Source organism: Nematolebias whitei, chromosome 15 (genome assembly GCF_014905685.2).
Source record: "Nematolebias whitei isolate Nwh7 chromosome 15, NemWhi1, whole genome shotgun sequence".
NCBI classification, from domain to species: domain Eukaryota; kingdom Metazoa; phylum Chordata; class Actinopteri; order Cyprinodontiformes; family Rivulidae; genus Nematolebias; species Nematolebias whitei.
The window spans coordinates 16,277,684-16,301,309 of NC_056512.1; the positions used below are offsets into that span (position 1 = coordinate 16,277,684).

A 23,626-nucleotide genomic window follows, 5' to 3' on the forward strand; every position below is an offset into this window, starting at 1 on the left:
TCCCCTGCTTCTGCCTGCATTGGACCCCGCTCTGACATGTCCACATGTCTAAAAGTCAACTCCAGATTTTCCTGGTTACCAACAACAACTCACCACATGCAGTGTTTCTCCGAGGTCACTTGGCTTGGCAGGGCGCTCATCTCTTTGGGGGTTTTGTCAATGGGGTGGGGGGAGGAGGAGGCGACACTTCTGTGTTGCACGCTAGCTTAGCACTATGTTAGTGCTGGCAGTTGTTGGCGGGGGTGGTGGGAGAGTTAGAATGAGAAGTGGAGCATGCTCTATTCACAAAAGGAGAACTGTTGGCCAGGCTACTTCTTGTCATTCCATGCTTTCTAAAATAATTATTGAATCAAGAGTTTACGTATGGAAGTAAACATAAATGTTTAACAACATGTTAAAATACACCAGAATGCAAAAAATGACATCTACTGCATTCAACATTTTCTGGGGGAGAACCCCTAGCCCCCCCCCCCCCCCCCCCACCCCCCCCCCCCCCCCGGTCCCCCCCCCCCCCCCCCCCCCATTACAAATGCTTCTGACACCAATGCTGATAGTCAAGCATAGGACGACTACTTTGACAGTTTTGTGTAAAATTCCCCTGTTAAAACTGGATTCACATCACAACAAACTAACAAGGGAAGCAAACATGAGGGATAATCATGGATTATGTAATTTACTGACCTAAGCTGCTCAGACTTGAGGCTTTACAGAAAAATAGAATTATAAACAAGAAGAGGTCAGGAGGTACAGTTGCAGCTATCTTATATTCACATATTAAAAGATCCATAACAGATACTGAGTATGATAAACAGACTTGTGCTAAATAGACAATTTTTATTTATTTGTAAAGTGTAATCAGTTTTAATTTATGGTGAGGATTTTTTTTTTCTAAAATCATGCATGGACAAGTAGAAACTCCCCTTTTTAAGACAAAATCTAAAAAGGACAGAGCAGACTCCAACAAAACTAATTGCTTTATTTTGTGAACCTAAAGTAAAAGTAAAACAAGTGGTCAATTTATTTCCGTAAACATTATGGGACAAAGATCTGTTGTGGGTTAAAAAAAAAGGTCTAACTTTAATATAAATGGCTTAATTTTTGTTTCCCTCATTAAACACCTGACAATTCATCAATCACACCTATAATCAACAATTTATCTCAGCTGGGGGTGGCTGTGGCTGAGTGGTTAGAGCTGGCATCCTCCAATAGGAGAGTTGGGGGTTCGATTCCACCAGAAGTCACATGCTGAAGTGTCCCTGGGCAAGACATTGAACCCCTCATTGCCTCCGATGTGTCCAATAAGTGTATGAATGTGACAAAGCACTAATTAATCTCTACAGATTCAGATTATCTTTGTAGAGATGTAGTAGAGTGCTGTATGGATGTGTGTGGAGGTAAATGAGGCACAGATTGTGTTGTTAAGAGCTTTGAGTATGTTGAGTAGATAGATGTTATATATGTACAGTCCATTTTACCATATACAACGTTCAAAGTTCAGTGGTCCCCAACCCTGGTCCTCTCAGCCCACTGTCCCTCATGGTTTTATCTGTTTCCCTGCTTCACCACTTGATTCAGATAACTGAGTTACTCAATCAGAATGTCATCGAGTTTAGCTGAGTACTGTTAGTGACTCATTCATATCAGCCAGGTGCGTTGAAGCAGGGAAACAGCTAAAACATGCAGGACAGCGGATCATGAGGATCAGGGCCAGCCAGCGCAGCCGTACAGTATGGTTCTGTGTACATGACTCAGTTTCAGCTGTCGGACAGATGGCCTCACGTCTGCCTAGTTTTGAGTGCTTCGGTATACAAAGGAGTTTATGGTTGACTCAACGACTGCAAGGTGCCCAAATCATCAGCCTTCCATCACCATGCTGAAAGTTAGTATGTGGTTGTGAGGATCTGTCTGTTCTGTGTCTTGTGACCTCTTTTGTTTTTCTGCACGCCCTCGTGTTGCCAACGCCTCCTGCACCTGTCCCTCATTGTCCTCTCCCACGTGTTTCTAATTATTTCCTTGTTAGCGTCAGTGGTGGAGAAAGCACTTAAACACTGTGCTTAAGTAAAAGTGCAAATAACCAGACAAAAATGTACTCTAGTAAAAGTAGAAGTACCACATTAACATTTTTAGTTTAAGTAAAATAAATGTGTCACGATCCTCGAGGTTGGAACCCAAATGCAGGGAGGCGAGGCGAGGCAGGAGTTCAAAATAAAAATAATTTATTTTTAAATGACAAAACAAAAGGCTGTCGGTGCAGCAAAACCTTACTTTGGCAGACAGGATCAGGAACTAGGCAGAGCAGATCATCAGATGGACAAAAAACTGACAGGACAGAGGCGGACTGAGACATCTGTGAACACAGAACAATCACCGGACAAAAAGTGAAGGAGAGACAGGCTTTTTATGAGACAGAGGGAGAGTGAGTAACGAGAGCACCTGGGCAGGTGGCTGATGAGGGACAGGTGTGAATGATAAAGATCGAGTGGAGAGGCAGACTGAGGAGTGAGTGGAGAATAACAGAATCAGATAAACAGAAAATCACACACAGAGCAGAACAACAAAAACATAAAGAGCAGACAGAGACAGAACCAGTCAAACAGAACTCAGAATGTAATTAAAGTGACACATTTACAAAGCACCTTGAAAAGGAAGGAAATGATTTAGTTTGTGGGATAACAGGACCAGATACACAAAAGCAGAAAACACACAAAGAGCAGAGGCTTAGGAAGATGGGGGGGGCAGCGGGGGCCGCTGACCGTGACAAAATGAGTACGTGTGTTTAAAAATACTTAAAGTATTAAAAGTAAAAGTACTTGCTGAATGTATTACCTAATGCAATGGTCTACAATATCATTAAATATTCCTACCGTATGTATATTTTCTGTAATACATTAATAGTGTTGTTCCATTTTAATGAACGATGCTGCAGATAATACATGTTTTTATTGTGTTTACTCTGTGACACAGTTCAACTTGGACTTGTGATTCTGCGTCAGAATTTCAGGGATGACCTGCAGAGTTAAATGACATTAATCAAAAATAAGAAAGAGGAATGATTTTACCTTTGAAAGTTTTTATTTAACACAAAACAAAACCAATGTGTCATTTTAACTGCAGTAAATACGTTTAAGTAAAAGTTGTCTGTTTGAAAAAAGGAGCATTAGACCTAACAAAGAAATAGACTCTGATCAGTTCAACTCCAGTTTGTCATCAACTCTAGTTAAATATTGTCTATTCAACCTTGTAATGGGTCAATATTGAACAATATTTTAACTTCATGACACCATTTTCAAAACTTGGACCTGAGTGTCGAGTCATTTGGAGACATCTCTTGTCTTCTAACATCATGAACTGAAACATTTTAATTTTGCAGCAAGAATTTCTTGTTCAAGTTCAGAAGAAGTTGGTTTTCAAAGATTTTTGAGTCCAGTCTGGCTCTTTTGGGAGAGAGAATCTGTCTTGTTGTACTGAACAGTCTTTCAATAGTATTTCAATAGTATTTCAATAGTTTTTCAATAATCTTTCAATAGTATTTCAATAGTATTTCAATAGTATTTCAATAGTATTTCAATAAGGTCATGGGTGGCATGTATCTTCTGGCTGACTCTCCATGGTGGAATCCATTTTGGGTGTGTTAGCGGTGTTGAACTACTTCAGTATAGTACAGATACATGAAAAATGTACTTAAGTACAGTAACAAAGTACTTATACTTCGTTACATCCCACCACTGGTTAGCGTCCCTTTATATTTTGTATCTCTGTGTTCCCTCGTGGTCTGGGCATTTTCCTGTCAAGCCTCATGTTCCTGTCTTTCAGAGTCAGAGTCAGTTTCTTTATTGTCATTCGCACCTCATGTGGTACATGTGGTGGAGCGAAATTATGTACACAAGGTCCCAGTTACATCCAACAATAAAATGTATAAGAAAAACAGTAATAACATCTAAGATATGAACTAAGAAAAACATCAACTAAATATACACTAAGCACTCCTCCGTGTCTCCAGCGTTTATGTAGGTTTACTGCCCCGTCAGCGTTTGTTTTGTTTAATTTATAAATTAATTACTACAAAGTATTTCATTCTCCGAGTCTCCGTGATCTGCCTGTATTTTGAGTTCTACCAGATCGCGGCAGAGGTGTTGTGCTAATAGTTTGCCAGGCAAAGCAGATGAGCCTGGTTCTGCTGGAGGTTTCTTCCTGTTAAAAGGGAGTTTTTCCTTTCCACTGTCTCCTTTGTGCTTGCTTAGGATGGGAGACTGGGACAAAGTGAAGATTCAACACAATCCACTGCCTTCCTTAGATACAGAACTTTACTAATTGGCTTTTTAAATGTATGTGAATGTTTTTGTACAGTTGCCTGAGATGCCTTCTCTTGTGACTTGGCGCTATATAAACAAACTGAATTTAATTTAATTAAAACACAGGGTTTCTTGTTTTGACTCCATGTTGTTTGGAAATAGCCTCATATTCTTTGCCAGATTGATGGACTGCAGCAGTTTCTTTCAGATCTTTACTGATGTTCTTTTTGGCTATAAAAGGGATTTGGCTTTTAAGGAAATATCATCATATGATCTGATCATTCTATTTGGCGATCAGTTAATCAAGTTCATTTAATTAGCAGCTGGCTGTTTTTCACACATTGTTTCAGTATTTTTTAAATTAGTATTTATAGCTATACCATGTAAAACTTTTGATTTAAATAGTTGGACTTACATTTAACCACAATTAAATCCTCTGGACATCTCCACAACAGTTCTTTGTAGCTGATGGCTTGTTTCAAAGTTTTTCAGTTAATAACTTTTTTTGTATATTTCATCATTATAACTTTGTTTACAAAGCACTTGTGAAAATGATTCTAGACGCAAGTTGTCTTTAATGTGTCAGTAAATGTTTTCTAGACACTAAAGTCCAAACAGATGCATGGCTTTTAAGAATAATATTAAACTCATACTACGAGATACTTCTGAAGAGCTTCAATAGCGATTTTGTTTTCTCTCTAACTGCATTTAAAAGTTTTCGTACTTGAATAATTTTGCCGTTTAAAGCAAGTGAGAAGTATCTGATTGTTAGTTTAGATCCATAACTTAGTAACATGTTTATTAGCTGACTCTATTTGGCTAATGTCAACATCTAAAATAATTTATTTATTTATTATTGTTCAGTAACCTTGAGGAAAAAAAGTTGAAGAAGTTGTTCAGTACAAGAAAACAACCAATGTGAGAACACTTAGCATTAGCATGAACATAGAAAATGCTCATATTGCTCTGGTTTAGTTGTGTTTTCTGGATTTTACTGTGTTTACAAGTTTATTATTGCACACATAAAGTTCAACAAATGAATAATCAGAATACAGTAGTCTTTTGTTTATCACGGGGGTTTGGGACTATGCCCACCCCCACCCCCACGATAAGTGAAAAACCGCAAAGTAGGGTTACAGTAATTCGAGTTCAAGTAAACTTTATTGCCATTTCCATATCATGTACCACATGAGATGGAACAAAATTATGTACACAAGTAGTAGTAATAGTAGTAAGTAGTAGTTTTTTTAGTATTTATATACAGGTATATATTAAGATGTTTTAAACCCTTCCCACACTCTTGTAATGTCCCTAATAAATTTGTAAACTCTAAATGCTCTAAAAGAGCACAGAAGGTCATGATCTCTGCTCTCTCTGCCTCTGGCTGCTCTCTGCCAGTGCTCTCGGCCACGCCCACTTCTCCGCTGCAGAGCAGAGATCTGACATGTTGCAGGAGGAAGCTTCTCCTGTAACTGAGGGCTGCACACAGAGGAAAAACAACTTTTTACACAAAGGCACCGGTTTCAACCATGAATTTTGGAGCTTCAACAAGACAGAGGTTTTTTCCCGAGGTCGGCCTATTAGCTTAGCTCGTAGCTTAGCTTCTCAGCTTAGCTGCTTTTAACAATCAAAAAATGTGATTTTGGACGGTTAAAATTGATTTTAAAGAGAAAAGAGTAAAAAGAGAAAGGGAGGGTTCGGTGAAGAGCACTGGAGTTGAGCCTTTTGTCATCCAGTGTCTTCAGTAGAAATAGAGACACAAAGAAACAATAAAGCCGATAAATTTAAAACGAGGTAGATAATTTTCATTTATCATGCGATTAGTTGATTTATTGTTTATTGCAACAATCAATCAATCAATCAATCAATCAATCAACTTTATTTATATAGCACATTTTAAAAACCACAAGGGTTGCCAAAGTGCTGCACAATAAAACAATAAAAACAAACAAAACAATAAAAACAAACAAAGCATACACAAAGAAACATAAAAACCATTCACATACCAGTTTCACAGCAGGTGTATTAAAAAGCCATAAAAGATAAGATCACGTGTTAAAAGCCAAAGAATAAAAGTGTGTCTTTAAAAGCGATTTAAAAACAGGAAGAGAGGAGGCCTGTCTGACACTCAAGGGTAAAGTGTTCCTCAACCTGGGAGCAACAACAGCAACAGGCCTTACTATAACTACTATTGTTTGTAGTACAATTTAAATACAAGAAAATCTATTTTCTTTGCTCCACCCTGCACTATTACCAAATCCAAGCTAATCCACAAGAATATTTGCTATATCTATCACCATTTGCGACTAATACACTTTTACTTTCTAAAATATATTAATCAGCATTTAAAGCTCAGAGGCACTAGTGGTAAACTTGTTTCTTCCAAATAAAACTGTTTATTTGTTTCAAAATTATTGGATCCTTTAGTAACATTTAAACGCTGTGCTCTGCCACAAATCATTATTAAAAGCCTGTTATTACTGTTATAATAGTTCTTCTAGGATGACAGCAGAATTCCTTAGAATGAAACATACAGTAGATAAATTAGAGCAGGGGTCAACAGCGGGTACCTGGTCGCCTGCAGGGACCACGTGAGTCGCCCGGGGGGCATGTTTTTAAAACCATACCATTTACCATACTGTAGCAAATCGGTGAAACTGTTCAGCGATTTGTAGACATACAGGAGTATTTTGAACTGGATTCATAGGTAAACTGGTAGCCAGGCCAAAACTGGTGTAATGTGCTCTCTTTTGCCTGTACTGGTTAAAAATCAGGCTGCTGCATTCTTGACCAGTTGTAGTCGTGCAATGGAGGTCTGACTGATACCAAACAGGAGCGAATTGCAGTAATCAAGCCTAGATGTAATGAATGTGTGTATTACTGTCTCCAGGTTATCTTTGGACAATATGGGCTTCAGTTTAGACAGCTGCCTCAACTGGAAAAAACAGGATTTAACGATCGTGTTTACCTGACTGTTAAGCTTCATGAAAGGATCCATTATCACTCCCAGATTTGTGACTTGTGAAAACAGCACTCGTCATCAAGGAGCACCCCCTGAAAATCACCATTAATTAAATGTTTTTAAAATCAAGCAACATTTCCATGGATGTAGATTTGAACTGAAAATACCAAAAAAATTTCTAAGCTTAGCAACCTTATCAAGGGGTCAAAGCTCAGAATCATGTGCACCACGATGTCTGTGAGTGGTGCATCTACAAGCTCTTTTTATCTCCCAGAGTAGAGGGGAAAATGGGAGGAAGACCCCGGGGACACCCTGGACAGGTCTCCAGTCCATCACAGAGACACAGACAAAGAGACAACCAAACATGCACTCTCCCAGTCAGAGACACACAGAAGAGTCCCAACAGGACTCAAACTGAGAACCAGAGTTCTTGATTGAGAGTTCTAATTATTAATAATGATTTACCATATCCACCATGGAAAATCATTATTGATCCTTATTCTGAGGAGTCCTTACCATTAAGATATGATCAGGCAGTCATGCATTCACATGTATGTAAAGTTATTATTATTAATATTATAATTAAAGGCAAGCCATTTAAATATGTTTGCATCAAACAAGCAGCGCTTCGTGTCTCTCGCTCCCACTGAAGTAGCTCTCTGTCTCAAAAAGGTTGGTTCAAGTATCTTTATTGTCATTCGTATCACATGTAGTACATGAGGTGGAACAAAATGGTGTACTCATGGTTCCAGTTACACCCCAAAATAGAAAAATATAAAGTATAAAAAGAAACAGTATACAAGGATCTAAGATATAATAGTTATATAAGATATAAGATAGTCCTTTGGTTGGCCTTTTTGCTGTTTTAAGTGCTTTATAAATAAAGTTGTATGGAATGGTAAGATATACACTGATATACGCTAAACAATACACTAAAAGATTTAAGATATACACTAAACACTAATAATGTAAAATAATACAGTATATTAAACAGCAGCCCACCCATGAGTCTGTGGTGACCCCTGAATTAAAGTATTTCATGTGTATTAGTCTCCAGCACTGAAGGCCGGTCTTTTTCCTTCCTAACTTCAGCTTACCTTTCACTGCAGAGCCAACGAGGGACAGCCAAGACTAATTCATTTACTATTAGGAGTTGACAAATCAATACTATAAATCTATAAATATTTTTGTACATTCTTAAAGTTACAACGGCTGCAGGACAGTGGTGATAAGCTGTTTCTTGTTGTAACAGAACGGTGGTGCCTGTTGGACCACACTCGGCCTTGTTGATGAAGAGTGGTTGTTGAAGAAGCAAACACGGTGCCAGTAACCGTATGCCCCCTGTCTTCTCTCCCGTAGAGCTCAGAGGCCGTTGTCCAATGGCTGAGCGAGTTTCAGCTTCAGGTCTACGCTCCAAACTTCCTGGGTGCAGGGTATAACTTACCCACCATTAGCCGAATGACTCCGGAGGTAAGGCAACTGAACCCTGAACCCCAGAGAGTTTACCCCCTTGCCTCCAAGGACCACGATGTAAACAAGTCTGCTGGACTTTGGTTTGTGCTGTCCTTGATGTTTCCAAGCTGCATGCGAATCATTTCCCTTAAAAAACATTTAAAACAATTAAACAAAGTGACCTCAGCTGCCCTTTCCCTTCACCCTGTCAAACCTACTGTGCTTTAGTTTTTGACCTTTCACCCCTAATGTAGCATTACGCTGCTACGCTCTGACCACAGAAATGTTTCCACCACACTACCTGATTTGAACATTAAAATTCACTCAGATATTTGTGTTCACCTGTTTGTTGTTTTATGTGAATTAATTTGATTAAGAATAAAAATCCAACAACATATCCATGCACAGCACCTCTAAGGAAGCCTCCTGCTGGCCTTGGATCAAAATGATCCACTAGGTTTCACGTTTAAACTAAGCCATGTGGGTCATTTTGACCCAAGGGCAGCAGGAGGGTGACATACTTTTTTCACCAAACATTTTGGGCATACATATAGAAAATGTGTTCTGTTGAATTACAAAAGAAAACAATAAAATGAGATTAGTTCTAGTTTAAACTACAAAGTTAATAAATTATGTTTTCCAACTTGTGAATATTCTACTTTGCCCCAGTTGAGCCATCGACACTGAAACACACTGAAAACATGAATCTGTCATCACACAGCAGGAAGAGAAACAAATCGACCTCCTGACTCCTCCATCACCTCCAGCACTCCTCCTCCTGCTGCCTCCGTCTCACCAACTAGACTGAAGTGCTGCTCCGCTCACACCATAGAAATCATTTGCACCGTACATGCACGCAGAAGAGTCCGAGCCTGCACTGACTAAAGACGACTCCTTATAAAAACACACCCGTAAACTTGTTTGTGTACTTGTACACATAAGTTATGTAACCAGTTGTGCATGTGTGTGTTCTTATGTGTCTACGACACTATTTGTGAGTTCTACACACGTAATACTAACACAAAACACACTTTTTATTAATACAATCATAAACATATTGTCTGCTCTTGAACTCTTTGTTAAATGACAGGTTTAGTTATTAGAAAATTAAGATTAAATGTAAAAGATTTTTAAGAAGAATCAACCTAACAATTGTTTAGATGCTTCCTCTCGTTACAGACGTTTGCTTCTGTTTCCTTTTGCTTTTCTTTTGATTTTGAGACATTTGCATCTTTTTTCTCCTCGACTGGCAGAAGCTTTCATCAAGTGTCATGTTGTCTTTTGTGTTGCAAGTTTTCACTCTGGGTGTGTGTGTCTGGGTGTGAATGTGTGAGTGGCCGACACAGACACACTGCTGGGCGCTAGGGCAGATTCTGCTGCACTTGTGGAAGAAAATCCCACCACGGTGTCCTTCTAAGATGTGTGTTTGCTTGTGTGTAGGATCTGACAGCAATTGGAATAACTAAACCAGGCCACAGAAAGAAGATGACATCAGAGATTAACAAGCTTAGTGTCACGGAGTGGCTTCCTGAGCAGAAACCTGTGAGTTAAACACACACACACACACAGAAGTTGTTATTAGGGAAACACTGTGGCAAAAGTTAAAAAATAAATAAAATCCATCAACCATTATTGGAGAAATATTTGGCTTTTTTTTTTTCGTTCACCTCAGGTAAACTGAGTTTTCATGTGTTGATGTAGATTTATACCGTTGAGCTTTCAATGTCTGCTTTGCGGTGCTTAATTTGAGCCGAATCCTGCCGGAACAGGATCCGGGACCGCTCTTATTTTGACAGGGTGCGTTCCGGTAACTGTTTGCTTGGATCTGGTAACTCTCAGGCGTAATGATAATAAAGTTATGAACGAATATGATCGCCTTGAATGAATAAAACCTACGTATATTGGATATGTAATCTGAAAATAATTACATAAACACTCATTTTAAACATAACAAGCTTCCTAATATCACATCGGAGCTGTTCCTTCACATTTCCATTTCTGCTCTTTAAAAAAATCTCCACTCCTAAAAGTTCAAAGTCATGGACAATTTGATTAAAAAAATAAATATATATAAACATTTTGCACTATGCATAAGCTCTTGTGCTTTGTGAACAATGTGATGTGTGAATCGCTGCAGGAGTTATCTGAACTGCAGAAAAGAGACGATGAGCTCGCCTCATAAAGCTGTTTGTCTGCAGCGATGTCGGAGCGACCAGGACGCTTCTCTGAACTGAGCAAGAGGATTGAGAGCAACTCTTTTCTAAGCCACTGATAAAGCGCTAAATATTAAGCAGTTTTTTCCAAGTGTGGCCAAAAACTTAGAGCAGTGCTTCTTGTCCCAGGGTGGGCGCCCTATGATCATTTTACTGAGGAGCTGCAGGTGCTTATCCACAGTGTGGCCTGAGGACGCAGGTGTACTCTGTGGACAGACTGAGGTCGAGTCGCTCTGTCTGTGCTTCAACAGACTGTCCCCACCTTAGATTCACCAAAATATGGAATAAATATTGAATAAATAGGGAATAAATGACGACAGTCTTAAACAGGCCAGTAAAATCTATGATTTTTTTTTGCTGTAGTTGGATCCTCAACCCACCTGTCAATCAGTCCAGTAGGCACGTCAGCAACTGACCAATCAGCAACCTCAATTTGTCCTGAAGTGAACGCCCCTTACCTGCAGAGCTGCAGCGGTGTTGCATTATGAACGCTCTGCAGTCACAGATGTTAATAATAACAGAGTTTACATCGTTTGTTTCATGTTAATCTACTGTAATAAACATTTGTAAAATACACCAGAATGCAGGAAATGACATCTACATTATTTAATATTCTCTTGGGGAGGACCCCCAGACCCCCCCCCCCCCCACCCCCCCCCCCCCTTGCATTCCGGCATTGTTTGATTTACAAATTAAGTCCTGTTGCTTTGGTAATGACGAAGTCTGTCAACTTGGATTTTGAGCTAAGCAATGGTTGCCCACAATAAGAGGCAGGAAACAACCACTGTGTCTCTGAAATGTCAGTTTAGAACATGACGCAACATGTAGTGTATAAATGTTTTAAAGATTACATCACACGTCTCCGTTGGACTGCTAGCATAAGTTATTAATATGCTTTAAGTACTAACTCCCAATTTTCCAGTTAACCCAAGGCTGTTCCAATGACCATAGTACTGGTAGGGATTTACATACGTAGATACAGAGAAATAGTAAACATTGAGACGCTCTATTTCTTTTACTTGGATCTTTTGGACGACGGTTAAATGATAAATTGTTTAAGAACATTCAGAATATTGTACAAGTACACAGCAAGTCATTATGGGGTTCAAAGGCTCCATTGGCCACCCCCTGGCTTTAGCATTGCACCTGGTGGTGGATTCAATTGCTCCCTCGGCTCACCAGGATCCATCCCTCTGCGCCGCCTCGGACAAGCCAAAAAAAAAATACCTCTGTTCTTCTACCCAGTGTAACTTCTACTCACTTAAATATCTAAGAAAAATACTCAAACACTCAAAAACAACAAACACTCGTTTAAATCCCTCACCGATGAAGGTTACTGGCATACTGCTTGTAGTGGTTTTCTTAGTCTTTTATTATTATTTATTTGTATTTTTTGCAAGACATGAGACACAAAACATGTAAATGTACACTTCTACCCTGCCGATCTGTCATGGTTTGCCACTGCTGAACTTTGTGAACAGACATTTTTCATTCTGGTGTTCCTATAGAACAGCCTCGGAGAGTGGTTGTCTGCTATTGGTCTAAGCCAGTACCATCAAGTGTTGGTGCAGAACGGCTACGAAAACATCGATTTTATCACCGACATCACCTGGGAAGACCTACAGGAAATCGGCATCACCAAACTTGGTAAAATATAAATGTATTTGTTCAGTGATGCATTCTGACATTATGGCAAATATTGTTGCTATGCATTCTGGGTAGCGGGAGATGTCAGTGTATCTTGATCAGTTAAGCTAAACTCCAATTTTCCTCTGTTGAAGGTCACCAGAAGAAGCTGATGCTGGCAGTGAAGAGGCTGGCTGAAATGCAACGCAGTACTGATGGGCGGAGCTCCCTCAGAAAGAGGCCACCACCAATTACACAGCAACAGGAAGTCATGTCAACGGACAGCCCACCCCCAGATGGTGAGTTATTGAAAACTTCTAATAAGCTTCAACTGCTAATGTAATGAGATGTCCTAGTATCAAACACTCTCATGCAGCTCCTGAGCAAAACATATTAGTGGCATGTACATTAATTTACAGAAGATTTTTACAAATTGAGTTACATTTTCTGTGGAAAAATAAATCTGATATATGTTGCTTAATATTTAATTTATTGTTGACTTTTACAAGAGATCCTTCCTGTCTACAGCCATCAGTATCTATAACATCTCTTAATGAAATGAGGATAACGAGTTACTACAACAAATAATTTCCCTTTGGGATTAATAAAGTATTTTTGAATTGAATTGGCGGGCAGCACGGTGGCGCAACTGGTAGAGCTGCTGCCTCTCAGCAAGCAGGTCCCTGGTTCAAACCCCGGTCCAGGGGCCATTCTGGGTGGAGTTTGCATGTTCTCTCTGTGCATGCGTGAGTTTTCTCCGGGTACTCCGGTTTCCTCCCACAGACCAAAAACATGCATGTTAGGCTGATTGGTAACTCTAAATTGTCTCTAGGTGTGAGTGAGAGAGTGAATGGTTGTTTGTCTCGTTTGTCTCTATGTGTCCCTGTGATGGACTGGAGACGTGTCCAGGGTGTACCCCGCCCCTCGCACAGTGATTGCTGGACATGGGCACCAGCGACCCCCGTGACCCAAAATGGAATAAACGGGTAAAGATAATGGATGGATGGATGAATTGAATTGAATTGAATTGAATTGAATTGAATTGAATTGAATTGAATAACCAGCTGAATGTGTCCACAGTGCAGAAAATCAGACACCCCAAATGAAACTCTGTTGGACGTTCGAATCTGCTTGATGAACGCGGGTCATTGAACAGTACTGTCCCATTATGGTAAATAAGTAAAAAACTGAGGATGAATCACTAAAAATAATTTTAAATTTCGCTTAAAATTGTCTAAATAGTTGAAAAAACACAGAACGGACCAATACACAGCAAGCTCAGTAAATAAATAATTTACATTATTTATTAAGAGGAACTACTTAGTGGGGCGTATGATTTCCTTTCCGTCCCACCTGTCTCTACGGACCGGCCACCACTACCTAGAGCTTTAATTACAAAGTTAGGGAATTATTAAATGATAAAGCTCTGTACATGTTGTATAACACAATCATTGTTCCACATTTAATCTATTGCATTGATGTTTGGGGGAAAGCATGTAAAACATTTACAAAACCTATTTTTATTTTACAGAAAAGAGCTGTAAGAATTATCATCAGAAAGCATTACAGTCACCCATCAAGCACATTATTTTATCAACTGAAGTTATTGAAGTTCCATGATTTGGTAGATTACAGTATTTTATCAGTTATGTATAGGGCTCAAAATAACACATTACCATTAAATATCCAAAGAAATTTTGTTAAAAGACAAAGTTGTTATAATCTTAAGGGGATAGAGATATTTGTCAAACCAAAATTCAGAACTAGTCTGAAGGGAAGGTCTACCTCAATCCAAGGAGTTGGATTGTGGAATGGTCTAGAGAGTGATGTGAAAAATGCCAAGTCAATGTGTACATTTAAGAAAAAGATCAAAGCTGAATTGTTAAAAAATATGTATGAAGTAGCTTAGTGTGTGTTTTGTATTAGAATTAGATAAATTAGAAAGAGTTATTCATTTTGTACTGTTACTTGAAGATTATTATGATTGAACTAATTGTTTGAAAAAAGGGGCAGATATAATAAGATTTTTTCTTCTTTCTGCTGCTTTGATGGATGAGCTTCTTTCATTTTAAATTTCTTGTATTTTTTTCAGTTTCTGGATTTTTTTTTTTTTTTTTTTTTAATGAATAAACTTTTTTCATACGAAATTTTTTTCTGTTAGCCTGTGTGACTTTGATCCTTAGTTTCTTTCTCATGTGGAATTCCTCAGGGTTCAATGCTTGAGTCAGTAGCTTTTCCCTTTATATGCTTCTTTAACTTTCTGCTAAGAAACTGTCCTATCTCATTTCAAAGTTATGCAGGTGACACTTTGATTATTATTATTATTCTTTAATAAAAAAAGATAATATTGAAGTTTTAATCTTTGGACCTGTTAGTGTCTGTAGTTCCTCTTATATGAATTTTAGTAAGCTGAATCTTTTTTTGTGCGAATGCATTAAAAATACATGAATATATTTTGAACTCAGGCTTTTTGGAAGGCTTCACTACTTTTTTAAGGCTTTGAAATCATACAATACAATACAATACAATACAATATAACTTTATTTATAAAGCAATATAAAAACAGCACTGTTGGCCAAAGTGCTAGCTTAGAATCATGACTTAAAATTTCCCAACAAGGCTACTGCTATGTTCTGTATGTTACTGTTAGCCTGGACTTCCTCTCATAGCTACAGTTGGTCCAAAAACTGCAGCTCATTATTTACTGGGAGATATTAGGAGGTATTGGTAGATTGTGTTTAAGAACTGATTTTAAACGATAATTGGTTTGGTTTTAATTTTATTTCCATCTCTTCCTCAGTTTATTGACTATGGGTTTTTAAGGCCAAATTAGAATAGATTTTTGTCATTGTTATAGTTTTTGTTTAGTTATATTGAGATTAGGAATCAGCCTTTTTGTCTTGTTTTATTTTTTCTAATTTAATTTACAGCACATTGATAAGAAGCAGTATAAACTTATAAAGATAACTTTTAGTCTCAAAATATATATTTTTCTTTTTTCAGAGGTCATGTCTCCAAAGATGAGCACCTTCCAAGACAGTGAGTTGAGCACTGAACTTCAAAGTGCCATGACCCAGTCAGGTCAGGAGGTCAAAGCTCAGCGAAGTCGAACCCTGAGCAGAGACTATGACGAGGCGATGACAGGAGGTGGTGGACCGCCAAAGAAGGAGGCACGGACTGTGAGGCAGCAGAGCAGCCAAGGAAGCACCTCATCCCACAGAGGCAGTGTATCCTCACAAGGCAAACACCGTCACTCCCACTCCCAGCCTGCACCCCCCTACACACCACCTCACACACCTACCAAGACCAGGACTTCATCTTCCTCCTCCACCTCCTCCGTTCAGAGCACAGCCTCCCCTCAGGCTAAGCCCAGGTCGTCTCCTCAACTAGTTCAGGGAGAGCAACCTCCGTCGTCCCACTCACATCCTTCTCAGTCTCCAACACAGCGTGGAGCTCCATGTCAGCTGCCCCAGCAGCAGCAGCATCAACCTCAAGTCCAGCCGCAGCATCAGGCGCACCCTCAGCACCACCCACAGACGCAGGTAATGGAGGTCAGGGAGAACCAGCAGCAGGTTCCACACCTCTGTCTGCCTCCTGAGGCTGAATTGGCTGAGGCAGAGGGAGCAGACCCTTCGTCTCTCAAGAAGAAACGTGCCCACAGCCTCAATCGACACACCATCTCAGATGGGGAGTGTGATGAAAGGGCAGGTGGAGGAGGTGGAGGGGGAGAAGTTGAAGTAGAAAGTGAAGCCAAGATAGCAGTAGGTCCACCTTCCACCATTGTGAGACCAGAAGGAGGCAAGTATGCCACAGTGGCTGCCCGTGTGAGCCGAAGCCACTCTGTCCGCAACCAGGAGAAGACCACCAGCCGCAGCCACACCCAGTCCCTTGCTCTGCGTCAGAAGAAAAAAGGTCCCCCACCACCACCACCCAAGCGCTCCAGCTCTGCCATCTCCAGCTCCAATTCCAACCTGGCAGAGGCCAACACACAGCAGCAGATGCTCACCATCACTGGGGGCATGCTAGATGTGCCTTACCACCAACAGAGGCGGGCTAGTGACCTGGGGGTGTCCGTGGAGGCAGCTGCTGTGGAGACAAACAGCTTGGGCAATGTGAGAAGCATTGCCGCCATGTTAGAGATGTCCTCTATAGGGGGTGGAGCCAAAGCCATAGCGCAACAGAAGAATTTCCTGCAGGTACTGTTTATACATCTACATAACTTCTGTAAAGTAGTTCAGTGGTAAAGTTGTTGGATAAGATAAATATTTAAAAAACATTTCTGTGTTCCGTAGGTGGGAAAATCCCGTGATGCCATTGGTTTAGATGGAGAGGTGGTGAACCGACGGAGGACCATCAGTGGCCCTCTAACCGAGCTGGTGGAGGCAGCTAGGCATGACCAGCCGGACTTAACCCCATTGTCCAACCAGCTCGAGTCCTCTCCTCCCCTTGTAAACTCCCCTTCACCACACCCACCGTCCTCCCCCCTGCCCAACTCAGGAGGCAGTGGCAGCTCATCAGAGAACCTACCGTTTGCAGATGAAGGAAGTCTTACCATCCGTCGTCAGGGTCGAGGAGAAGGACAAGGACAGGTAACTATCTATATATATGTATATGAATGTTTGTCCATATATCTGTCTATCGATCTAATATAGTCTGCAGTTGAAGTCAAATGTTTTCATTCACTTATCATGAGCCAGTTGTCATTTTAACTTGGAGCTTTTAATGATTAATTTTCAGAGTGGAATGATTTTGCAACATACAACTTCATTATGTTTTAGACTGGGTGCACACATTTGAATTTATTGTCGATTTTCTCTCACCCACACATGGACAAAATTATGGATGCTCAAATATATACATATATAACCCACTAATATTTCGTGAAATGTAAGCAAGTTGAACCTGGACCACAAGATTTTTGTGTTCATCAACAAACTTCTGGTGTAAATAATTCAGTCTGGGTTTTTTTTTTTTTTTTTGACAAACTGGCTTTTTGGCTAAATTAATTGGGTTCATATGAATTGGTTGTTTCCTGGAATAAAGGCAGACTTTTAAGTAACTTGCCTAGCTGCAAAGGCCATTCCAAAAGCTTCATTTCAGCCCGTGTTATTCAATCTGAAAAAAGTTGTGTGTATTTAGTAGAACCCGATCGAGATAGAAATGATGTCTATCGCCAATACCGATATTGGGAGGGGAAGGTGACCGCTGACAACCGATATAATGATTGAACAATTTTTAGCTTTGTCCACCATCAAGAATCTAAAAAACAGCGAGTGGAGCGGGGCTTGTTTATTTAGCGCAGCTGTTAGCAACCATGAAGCTAAGCTAATCAGATCCATGCTATACCTAGTCCCAAAGTAGGTTTACAAGTGGCGCACTGGTCATAAAAACAGTCTTCCTAACATGTGTTCACATTTTCTATCCTCCACTTTTCACCATAAAGTTATCAAGTGTGTTACATAAATATAAATTAAACAAAGAAACACCCTTCCCTGTTCATTGTTCCCACAGTCATGTATGGTGAAGGTCTAATTAGTATTGACCTTAGTATTGAGTTTATTTTTTCAACAGAGAAGTAAAAAACAATGCATTTCATTGAGAATGACAAAGATAATGTTACTAATACTGATATATATATTTACTGCTACGTTAGATTTACTGTTCTGGATCAAGTTTTACAAGACAATAGCCTATGTTAGGTTATCTAAATGTTAGAATGCTAAGTTGAGAGGCATGTAGCTAATAACACTAAGGTTGGAGGACTGAAGATAATTTATTATTGTTGATTTGTTTTACAGATCAGTTAAAATAAACTTACCATGTTCTGTATTGCTCCCTGCTTCGGCTGTTCTGAACATGAAAGTGAAACTTAAGTGAACAGCCATGATTTGAAAGTAGTCTTCATGCACCATCTGCTGGATACATTATACAATTACAGCTGGTTCCAGCATTTTAGGGGTGAAAATTAGAAGTGCTTATATTGGTGCATAATGGGACAATTATCATCGATACCGATAGAACCCCAAACAACTATATCCATCTGAATTATCGGCCCTATCAATATATCGGTTGGGCTCTAGTATTTAGGATCACTGTCCTGCTGCAGCACCCAAATGTGTCCAAGTTTCAGCCATCTAGCTATTGATAGACAAGATGTGAAAGATATTTTTTTGTAATACCCTCATGTTTCTCCCCCTTTTGCTATCTAAGATTATTATTCTGAAAAAGGATAAGAGAGGCCGTGCTTACAGCAGCAGCTTTGTGCACTCTGTCCATCTTACGGACGACTGCATGTACATGTTCTCGTTGTATCTCGGTGCAATGATAATAAAGCTTATTCTGATTCTGATTTGAGGTGAATTTGAGGAATTTGGAGGTAGTCCTCCTTCTTTATTATTGCATCCATTTTATTCCATACACCAGTGCGCATGATGTCACCACCATTGTGCTTGACAGTTTCTTTAGTGTTCTTTTAATTTGAAAGTTTCACCTTGACACCTTCAAACTTACTTCTTGAACATTGACACCGGTGATCCAGCAGTTTCCATTCTATGGCAGGCTTGAGCCTTGGTGGTTCCTGGATTATACCAGAACAACCTAACTAATGTTCTGTAACTTTTATCATTATTATTATTATTAAACTTAACTTTTATTTAACCAGGCAAATCCTAAGATCACAGATCTCTTTTGCAAGGGAAGCCTGAAGGCAGCCCAACATTCATGTTTTTGGATTTTCTGTAACTTGTGCATTAAAGTTGTATGCTGTATGACCATTCCACCATGGAAAAATACAGATTTAATAAAGCATTAAAAGCCCCAAATTAATTACATTTTTGGACATGATGAATGTTCTGTAAACTCTTGACCACAGCCGTACCTTATATCTGTGTATGCAATGTGCTAACGTTAAATGTGCTTTAATGTATTGTGAAGCTTTTGCAATATTAAGCTTTTTTTGTTGTTTCCATTTATCTATGTCACTGTTCTGACTGTTTGTGCAACAATGACCTCTTATCATGAATGTATGAACTTTCCGTTAGTGTGTATTTTGTGTCTGTCTGCAGGGTGACGGCGAGCCTCCCCAGGGAGACAGCAGTTATACCCAGGAGGAAACAACTGAACCGACAATAACCCTGAAACGACGATCCCGCATTTCTAAGTCCCACCCCAATGGCTCAGACTTTACCCTGCAGGAGTCGTCCACGGTCAAACGTCGGCCCAAGAGTCGCGACAAGGAACCAGAGGGCTACACAGAGCTGGCCACCACTAATGGTGAACCTGTGAGTGCCGGGCCGCCCAACACCATGCAGCCCAACACCATGCAGCCCGTCCCATACCAGAACGGCACGGCCACCGTGAAACGTCGCCCAGTGTCTGAAGTTGGAGTGACAGAACAGCCACAACCCCAACATCAGCCCCAAGTGGCTGCCTCTGCCCGCAGGGACAGTTTGGACCAAGGAGCTCCAGCTGCAAGTGATGGAGGTCCTGTGAGAAAACCAAAACCTCCGGTCTCCCCAAAGCCTGTGGTGTCACAGATAAAGAGACAGGGAAGCTGCCAGACACCGCCACAGGCTGTTCCCAATAAGAGAATCCCGCTACCAGGCCCTGGGACACCTGGGAGTCCAGGTACAGTGTATTATTGATAAGGGGTTGGCTGTGTAGCCTCAAAATTATATATTTCTCAAGAAAATTTGCAGTAATGATGTTTATAAACAATGTAGAAAAAAACATGTTATTGGGGACTGCCTAAAAAGACAGCCATCTATTATCCACCTGAAAAGGGTCATGCTCTTCTTTCAACTTTAATGTGGCCCAAACCGCAATATGTCCCTCCACAAATGTTATAACAAAACAACCAGCTCGGCACCGTGATGTGTGCCATTACTTTTACTGGTGATCCGAGTTACCTTGGCGACATCATTTGCAAACAAAGATTCCATTTTTCTCATTGAAATAATCTATAAATCAGCCAATTTTTGAGATATTAAACTAAAATTTGGTGTGGTGGTAGCTGAGAGTAATGCTCCATAAATACTGAATTCAGATAAAAAAATTCAAGATGGCCACCAATTCTAAATTTAAATGGCTTTAACTCAGCTATTTTTACACATACACAGCTGAAATTTGGTGAGGTTTTATATAGCCGAGAATGTGCCCCATCCCATACTGAATCCAAATCAAAAATCCAAGATGGCCACCATATTTTAAAAGAAAAAAAATACTATAAGTCATTGATTTTTTTTTTTTTTTTTTGCCACATTGAGCTAAAATTTGGTGTAGTGGTAGCTGAGAACGAACCCCAACACATAGTACTGTCAAATCAACATTTTAAAATGGCCGCCACATGGCAGTCCCCCAAAGTTTCTTCAGGAACTTTCTTGTCTGTGATTGCTGTTTTCATTTCTTAGTGACAAATAAAGGGGATTTTTGATCTTTTATATTCTATGAGCTATTTGTACATGACAGGAGGTAATTTCAGACCAATCAGTTCTAAGGACTCTTGGGCCTTGGGCTTTTATACCATTGGGAAAACGCTATGATTGTACAAAACTCAGCTGATGGTGGACACATTCTCCTGATGTTCACTAACACCAAGAACAGACTTCATAGTTGGAGCTCTCGGTTGTGAGTGTTTTGTTTAACTCTTAAAGCAGCTCTACAGACATTGAGAAGAAACGGGTCTAGGGGCAGTCTTATTATGCGGCACATGTTCAAAGACTAGTTCATAGGAGGCAACAGTGAGGGTTAAGTTGCTTCTTCTTTAGCAAAGGTAGGTTCAGTCCAAGTGCTGGAAACTCAAATAACTTGTTCGGCTTAACATACATTTGTTTATACACCAGTCACATGACCTTACGTGGTTCAGAAGTTCCTGTTGAGGTAAGAAAGATTTCACTCTGAAGCTGGAGCAAAAAAAACTATTTGATAAATTAAGTTGTAAGGACTAGAATGTCCATCAGATCTCTAGAGCAAAACAAACAAAGGTGAACTACCTCGAATAGTTTTAAAGACTGTGAAGAGACTGGTCCAGCCGTCTGACCTAGAGAGAATTTGTTGATCCACGGGACCTCGTACTTCAGCGACAGAGACAACAATAGGTTGTTTTAGAGCTCAGCCTGAATCAAAAATGGCCATATTTACCAAAATGGCTGTAACTCCCCCTCTTATATAAAGACGATCATAGCTTTAAAGTCTGGCGATGAAAGGTGACGGGTGATTTGCGTTAGTCTTTAGATAGTTTACTATTTTGGTTTTTATGTGTTGATTTGAAACAAAAGCAATGCTCACAGTAAACTTTGGTTTTATTTTTTGTTCCTTTCTCGTTCTCTTCAGTGGAAGGAAAGAAGATTCCTCCGCCAGTCTCACCTAAACCAGCTCCTCCGCCCACAGCACCCAAACCGGCCAAGCTTATCCACTCCATGACCAGCCCCTCCTCCCCGACATCGGCTTCTGCCCCGGTCAAGCAGCACACAGCAGTAGCCCGACAGACCAGTTCACCCATCTCCTTCCTTCCCTCCAACACGCCCAACTCTCCAAACGCCAAGGCGATAAGTCCGTCCTCCCAAAGCCCTAACACTCCACAAACCCCCACTACGCCGCAGACACCCCAGACTCCTGCCACTCCCAGTCCAACTCTGCCACCCGTCAAGCCACCACGCTCATCCATTGGGGGCGTGTCAGTGGACAGTGGGATTATAGGGGGCGGGGTCACACCGCAGGCCTCTCCGGCAGCAGATGTTAATGTGAATTCTTTGGTGCATCAGAAGTTGGAAGAGACGAGCGCGTCGCTGGCTGCTGCTCTGCAGGCCGTCGAGGATAAGATCCTACGACAGGAAGAGTAAGAAACACACACACACATACACACACACATACACACAGACATTAATATATCCATACATACAGATTACAAGTCTCTGCACAAAATCAGTTACAGTCAACACGCCACAGGTGTCGCGTTAATTATATGTGAAGGAGACGTGTCCCCCTCACATTTAAAATATAGTCGTTTGGACCCCCCACACTTACTATGAAATGCTGGTTCACCCAGTGCTGTTCCTATTGCTACATGAACAAATCCATTCCACTTTATAAATTATAGAATACTGAAACCACTAAAAGTCCACTCCAGGTTTTCCTGGTTACCTACAACAACTCTCCACACAGCCTGCAGTGTTTCCTCAAGGTCACATGACTAGTCGGGGTGCTCATGTTTTCGGTATTCTTTGTCGATTAGGCGGTAGTGCCGAGTTTTTTTTCCAAAACTTTATTTATAACAGTTCACAATACAAAGTTCAAGACAAAGTTCAAAACAATAATCAAAACTTAACACATAGCAAAAACTTGGTAATAAACAGAATAAGAAACAGATTCATTAGTAAAAATACTTTGGTTTATACAGTAGTCCATCACTACTTGGTGGTTCGTTTTTCGCGGATTCGCTATATTGCAGTTTTTCAAAGTAAAATTGGACATGACACAATTGGCTGATTGATGGATGAGCCATGGATTGTTTATTTAAAATAAATTATTTTAAATGGTTTGGCACCGTGTGTAGCCCACAGGTGCAAGGGGAAGCTCCCTCCTGCAGCTGATCAGCTGATCTCTTTCTCTGCCACGTACACATTTCTCCTGCAGGTTAACCCTTTGCTGTCCAGATGCACCGATCAAATTTTGTCTTCCATCTTAAAATTCAAAGTATGTAACGTCGTAAAATCGTCATAATCACAAAATATAAGTGTTAAAAGTTATTTTTAATTATTTTAGAACTTCTATGTTCAGTTGTTTCAGAGTAATTGATCAAAAAGTACATTTCTTCTAAGTGCTGATGTGAAGGGTTAACGCTTTGATGTCCTGCTACACTTCTCTTCTGTAAAATTTAAATTTAAATACTGTAACATTTTAAATAAACAATCCATGTTACATAGATTGTTTATTTATAATGATTGTTTATTTAAAATGATAAGCTTCTTGCTGCAGCTGATCAGCTGTTCACCGTGTATAGAGGAGAATTGTGCATGGCCAAGAGCACTTGCAGGTGGCAAAGAGCAGAGGAGGCAGGGAGCTAAAATCATGACATTCTGTGC

At 40.1% G+C, this 23,626-nt stretch overlaps 1 protein-coding gene across 1 annotated transcript in view; it reads left to right on the top strand.

Annotated features, from left to right (window-relative positions):
- Window positions 1-23,626, top strand: part of caskin1 (CASK interacting protein 1) — a 259,915-nt gene that overhangs the window by 221,760 nt on the left and 14,529 nt on the right. The window contains exons 18-25 of the mRNA XM_037689337.1: window positions 8,614-8,724; window positions 10,147-10,248; window positions 12,428-12,566; window positions 12,701-12,844; window positions 15,549-16,741; window positions 16,838-17,134; window positions 19,586-20,171; window positions 21,876-22,380. Of these exons, the coding sequence (XP_037545265.1) occupies window positions 8,614-8,724; window positions 10,147-10,248; window positions 12,428-12,566; window positions 12,701-12,844; window positions 15,549-16,741; window positions 16,838-17,134; window positions 19,586-20,171; window positions 21,876-22,380 (3,077 nt within the window). The remainder of the gene's footprint in view (window positions 1-8,613; window positions 8,725-10,146; window positions 10,249-12,427; window positions 12,567-12,700; window positions 12,845-15,548; window positions 16,742-16,837; window positions 17,135-19,585; window positions 20,172-21,875; window positions 22,381-23,626) is intronic.